Below are 6,000 nucleotides of genomic sequence, written 5' to 3'. Positions count from 1 at the left end.
GATTTAAATACAATATATATTGTGGAATTTGGTAACACTCTAGTTATACAGGATCGAATTTAGAGAATGTTGCTGAAGATAAAAAAGATATAAATGACAGAATCTTTTATAGAAAACTATAAAAAAATAAAAAATATTTATTTAAAAATAAAATTTAAACGATATTGCTGGAGAACAAACCAACAGTCCAACGATAGTTAGACTTAGACTGAACTGCGGGCCTCTTTCCCGGACAATTTTCAATGTCATGGGCCGGATTCGAATCTGAATTGGGCCCATCAATTTAAGAGGCGAAACACGGGCCCGCACCGCCGCACGCCTTCGGAGTTTCCGCCTTTCCCCCAGTCGCTCGAAATTTTAAAATGGCGCTGCTCCCCTGTCATCCTCACGGCCACGCCCCCGAAACTTTTCGAAAATCCCCCACAGAATCCCATCCCCCCGGGCCCCGGCAACCGCTGGCGCTGCCTCCAGCCCTCCAACACCACGACCGCCGGGCGGCTCCTCCTCCTCTGCCGGAGAGCTCGGCGGGCGGCATGGGAACAGAGTATCCCACCTTCGCCGACGTATCCGGGGCCCGCGCGCTCCTCTTCCTCGCCGACTCCACACCCCGGCTGGCCCCGCCTTCGCGTCCTCCCGCTCTCAGGTACCTGCCTCGCGTCATCTGCTCATCGCGCTACGGAATTGCACTTCATCACCGCAATTTCACCCGACCCTCCGTTGCGGCGCGCTTCTCTGCATTGCAGCGAGGAGTTCTACTGCTACTCGGGCTCCTCGTCCTCCTACTCCGGCGCGTCGACGAGGTCATGCGTCTCCGACTCGGCACAGCGCGGTCGCCCCGTCGATCCCCTACGCGTGCTCTCCGTCGTCGCCTCCCTCCGCCGCATCGACCCTAAGGTGTGCAATCGGCGAGTTCATCGACTCGTGATCGTGATCAGCACGCGGTTGCGAGAATATCTCTTCTGCGATTACGCACTGATGGCTCTGCTCCTTGGCTCCAGGTGCTAGCCGAGGCCACAAGCGCGCTGTTCCATACCGACGCAGAGAAGAAGCGGAAGGGCGTGTGGATCGAGATCGACAGCGGTGGTGACGACGGCCAGAGCGAGAGGAGCAGCGCCGTGGCCAGCGAGGGGAGCACCGTCACGGCCGCCGCGTCCGCGGGCTCCACGGCCACGTCGGGGAGATGCCGCGGGGCTCCGCGGGTGGGTTGTGCTGCTGGTGGTAAGGGGCCGAGGAGGGCGGAGGTGATCATGCAGTGGTTTTCGCAGACGCAAGCTGGGCCAGCGACGGAGAACGACATCCGCGCCGCCGTCGGCGACAACTCCGGCACGAGCAAAGCGATACGATGGTGAGCTTGACTCTGCCTCCAACTTCCATTTGAAAAGGTTTTGCAATGGTTACCTGATTACTTCTGCCTGACCTGTGTATCCGCGTATCTGTGTGCTTCTGCTCATGCAAAACTTGCAGGCTGTTGAAGCAGGAGGGCGGCTTGCGGCGTGCAGGCAATGGTGGTGCCCTGGATCCGTATGTTTATATGGTATGTTAAACTTGAGCGGACTACTTGAATTAGGATGGTAGTTGGAATTGCATTTTTAATTCCGGAACATGTACTGCGCAGCTAAGAACTTCAAATCAGCGCAAAATGTAAGAATTCCTAGAACTGCAAATTAGGATTTAGGAACTTGCCACAAGCACGACTAAGCAATTTAACCATATCTTAGTTTTCCTGAAATGCATTATATAGTTAAATTTCTGAATAAATTTTCAGGTCGCAGACAGATCAGATGAAGTTAACTAAGCTTTGTTTATAGAAATAGCGATGGAGATGTTTACTGTAAGGCAATTGGACAGGCCAAGTTATCTTCTGAAGTGTATCTATAATAATTTCTACATGCTGTTGTCTTAATGACCTGGTTTCCCCCTACCACAGATAAGTATAGGATAGAAGTTAAGTTGTCATGTTAGCACGGTGAAGATAAGCTCTTGAACAGAAAAACGGCGAGATAGAATCTCAAGTATAAGTTCAGTATATAAAGTATAGCGATGAAGCTACCATGATTTCGTTGTTGATTTGAGCTATATACCGTGTGGTCAAATATATATGGTTTGGCTAAATGGATTATCGAATAAAATGAGTTCAATTTTCAGCTTGTTGAATGTAACGAAGTTTTAATTCGCCCCTTTTGTTTTTTTTATGCCGTTTATGTTGGTGAACTTGTGTGTCATTTGTCTGTGATCCCGTCATTGTGCTTCTACTTGTTCTATTATGGAGACTCAAGGTTTTCGAAGATACCAATTTATTGCCTTGCAACAATTAACGAAGCTAGAGATGTCGAGCCTTGAGACTCAATTGTCTGCACGGTTCCTTAAGCTAAATCTGACATACTAAGAGGATTTGCAGAGTGAACTTTTGTATGACACGTGAAGCCAGTGGTCCTCTTGTCTGCAATTCTCTAGCTCCTTTTCTTGGACAGCATATGCTTGAACCAGAAAGCTGAATCCTTGGGGTACCTCTTCAGAGTCTTGTAGTCCACGTACACCAAGCCAAACCGCGAAGTGTACCCAAGCCTCCACTCGAAGTTGTCAAGCAGCGACCACGCAAAGTACCCAATGACTCTGGCACCATCATCTATTGCCTTCTTGAGCTCAGTTATGTAGTCTCTGTAATAACGGATTCTTACTGTGTCATGCACACCCTGAGTAATACTGACATCACCAGGTTGGTCCATTCCTGCAAGAGCACACCACTTAATTAATTCAAAGCATATACCGTTCTACCTGGAAATTTGAATTTCGATTCATGAGTTACCGTTTTCAGCAAGGATCATTGTAGGATTTTTGTAAGTTTCCTTGACATAGCTGACAGCCTTGTTGATGCCCCACGGCACAATGTACAGCCAGTAGGAGTTTGCCTACAGAGCTCAAAGAAATTTACAGTACCATAATCAGAGGCAAACCAACTTTCCTGCTTTCGACGTCTGAAGACATCTAGCAGTACACTTACGTGAGCGCCAATAGGAACTCCATTTCGTTCGTCTGCAGAAACATGTGAGGATCAACATACGACTAGATGAGGTGACGGCAGCACAAGAAACTGCGGAATTCAAGAATTTGGTTCGTGGAGTCAGAAACTTACAGACAAAACCAACATGCCAATCATCCTGGTAGCTGACTGGTGTCAGGTTCCATGTCCCAGGGTCCTTCATGTAGAAAGAAGTGTAGTGGTTGATGCCAACATAGTCTATAGAGCCTTTCACCATCCTGGCTTCTTCATCGCTGAACAACGGTAGCCTGTCTTTGGCAATCTCTTGCATCGAGTACGGGTACCGTCCATGTACAATGGGGTCAAGGAACCTGTAAGGATGTTGCAGTATCAGTTTGTTCTTGGCAACGAGCTGTGTTGGTTTGTTTCCCCAAATATAAGATATCATCAGTTTGTGTCTAGTTGCCTAGTACACTATAGCTAATAATGTCACTGATACAAAGAACCTCTAATAAGATCAGCAATGACAATTGGGTCCTTGTATAATCAAGTGCATGTGCTTTCAGGCGTTTACCAGCCTAGGTGGAAGTCCCTGGCTCGCTGTGCTGCAGCCTGGTCCGCATTGCTGTCGCTGAAAGGTTCGTACCACACGAAATCCAGGAGAATTCCAATCTTCCCCTTCTGGTGAAGCTGTTCGTTTAGTGGAAAAGGAATACGGATCATTTTCTGGATGCCTGAACACTGACATTTTAATTACTGAACTAAATCTGCACCGTGCAATTCACACTTCTGGTTCTGGGTTCGGAGGCTTGAAATATATAGTTAGCAGGTCTGCATTTTATTTTTACCTGATACTTGTCGCGGTATCGCCTGACAGCAGCTGCATGAGAAAGGATGAGATGGTGTGCGACAAGGTACGGCTCCGTGGTGGAGTTGCCTCCGGCGGGGCACCCGGAACACCTTCCCGGTGCGTGCAAGCCATTGTCGTAGCCCAGAGCAGCGACGCACCTCGGCTCGTTGAAGGTAAACCAGTTCTTCACCCTGTCTCCGAACGCGTGGAAGCAGAACTCGGCGTAGTCTGCAAACGCCTCCCTTCGATTGGGCACGGCGTGCAGCTGGGTCAGACTGACTGACACATGGTTGAATCAATTTGAAATTTGGTTTCTAGATGTCGTCTAGTTTGCAATTCTTACACAATCTTTGGGCTAAGCCAGCCCAGGTACTGTTCATGGAGTGCCAATGGGAGGTCATAATGGTAGAGATTTGCATACGGCGCGATACCTGACTTGTATGTATACATATATATAAAGGTTAACCAGGAATCTGAATGTTTCCTGAAAGAATATATCTATATCTATATACATAAATAACTGCCTAACTGCCATATGGTGGAAACTTACCTTGCTGGAGCATGTAATCTATGAGCCTGTTGTAGTAATCCACTCCTTCCTGGTTTACCTTGCCAGTTCCATCTGCGTATATTATATATACACACAGAACTCTACCTCAGAAACTCCTTGGACCCAAGAAAATTCTACAGAATGGAGCACACCTACCTGGGAAAATCCTCGACCAAGAGATCGAAAATCGGTACGCATCAAAGCCCATGTTCTTCATTATGTTCACATCTTCCTGTTCCTCGAAGAACATCCGTCAGGCGTCACGAAACAACAAGGAGCACCCAAAAACAAGAAGAACCCAATGCATTCAGAGAACACACCTTGTACCGATGATACTCGTCGACCGTCACGTCAGCGGTGGCATTGTTAGGGATGGTCCCTTGTTTTTTTCATTCCCCGGATCAACAAGAAGACAATTTCAAACATCAGTGCCACCATCCCAACCAAGAATCGGAAGAAGAAGAAGGCGGCGGCCATGGTTGTGTTGCTGAACCTGGTCGGCCGGCTTACTTACCGGGAACCTCTATGAAGGCGTCCCAGATGCTGGGGCCCCGCCCGCCGTGCTTGGCCATCCCCTCGACCTGGTACGCCGACGCGGCCGTCCCGAAGACGAAGCCGTCCGGGAACGCGCGGCGGCTCAGCCCGCCGGCGTCGTAGATCTCCGGGTTGAGCCAGTAGCATCGCGCCGTCGGCAGCGGCAGCAGACCGTGGTGAGCTGCTGCCGCTAGCAGAAGAGCAAGCACCGCGAGCTTTACGGAGCTCTGCATGGCCCCGGACTCCCTGTGGAAGTGGCAAAGGCCGGAGACACAGGCCGCGCTTTCCGAAGGCTAGTAAAAGAGGGACGGCGAGCACCTGCCCTGTTCGAGTTCGAAACCGACACTTCGAGACAGTGACTTGTCTCTGTGTGTGTGCCGACTGCGTGGCTCTTGTTTGTGATGATGGAGATGGACACACATATCCAGTGATGGCTTCAATGATTGGCAGCGTTTGCCCAGTTTCCCGGTGGCTAGAATTTACAGGCTGCTTTCTGCTAGTCCTTGCTGGATCTGTTGCTCGAAATTACTAGCTGATCTGAGACTGAAGCAACGTTGCTTTGCGAATATGGAGCAGGACGCGGCTCCATTTGAACGGACAAGTCTCGCCTGCAGCAACTGCAGGGACAGTTGGTTTGGATGATCATTTTGCTTCTCATTGCCGTGTGTCAGGAACAAACATATCCGTACACGCGTGACGGACTGAGGGTGCTACTGCAAGTCTGCAACAACAAGAAACGGTTCTCGTGCACATAACCGTACCGAGCCTGGATTCCTTCGTTCCCTTTGGCCACGCTCGCGTACGCGTGCAAGCTTCAGTTGGGGAGGGTCGGGCGGCTACCCCCATCTCCTATGCCGCTGTTGGCCGGCGACCAGCGTCGGGTTCCAGCCGGCGACGTCTGTCCTGGCGTGCAACGGCAGCACGAGGTGTTGCGTTGTGGAACTTGTGGTGGACGCTCGTCTGCTTTGGTGGTGGGCGGTGGGACTAGGCCGATGCTACGACGGGTGACAAGGGAGCGAAGGGACACGTCCACGCTGAATCTTTGAGCTTCTTTTATTTTTGAATCCTGGACTTCTCAACTCTTTA

At 50.0% G+C, this 6,000-nt stretch overlaps 2 protein-coding genes across 3 annotated transcripts; one reads left to right on the top strand and one right to left on the bottom strand.

Moving 5' to 3' along the window:
* The first annotated feature begins 347 nt into the window (after positions 1-347).
* LOC100279718 (uncharacterized) lies at positions 348-4,324 on the top strand. Of its 2 annotated transcripts, NM_001152677.1 has the most exons (6): positions 406-643; positions 744-894; positions 999-1,345; positions 1,465-1,534; positions 3,547-3,618; positions 3,861-4,324. In NM_001152677.1, the coding sequence occupies exons 1-5, from the start codon at positions 534-536 to the stop codon at positions 3,613-3,615; spliced, it is 747 nt and encodes a 248-aa protein (NP_001146149.1). In that variant the 5' UTR covers positions 406-533; the 3' UTR covers positions 3,616-3,618; positions 3,861-4,324. The 2 variants fall into 2 exon arrangements, with proteins under 2 accessions (XP_008651342.1, NP_001146149.1); XM_008653120.2 differs by lacking the exons at positions 3,547-3,618; positions 3,861-4,324 and adding an exon at positions 1,766-2,154 and having other exon boundaries at positions 348-643.
* LOC100282438 (uncharacterized) lies at positions 2,283-5,184 on the bottom strand. Its single transcript, NM_001155349.1, is given in 11 exon segments — positions 2,283-2,728; positions 2,807-2,909; positions 3,002-3,033; positions 3,134-3,351; positions 3,555-3,670; positions 3,829-4,072; positions 4,174-4,261; positions 4,381-4,452; positions 4,537-4,612; positions 4,701-4,759; positions 4,895-5,184. Coding segments are annotated over 11 exon segments (1,539 nt in total). The 5' UTR covers positions 5,148-5,184; the 3' UTR covers positions 2,283-2,450.
* Positions 5,185-6,000: the final 816 nt, after the last annotated feature.

This window comes from Zea mays, chromosome 7 (assembly GCF_902167145.1).
Source record: "Zea mays cultivar B73 chromosome 7, Zm-B73-REFERENCE-NAM-5.0, whole genome shotgun sequence".
Classification (NCBI taxonomy): domain Eukaryota; kingdom Viridiplantae; phylum Streptophyta; class Magnoliopsida; order Poales; family Poaceae; genus Zea; species Zea mays.
Note: the sequence above shows the minus strand (reverse complement) of the source record. Positions and strands in the feature narration are given on the sequence as shown.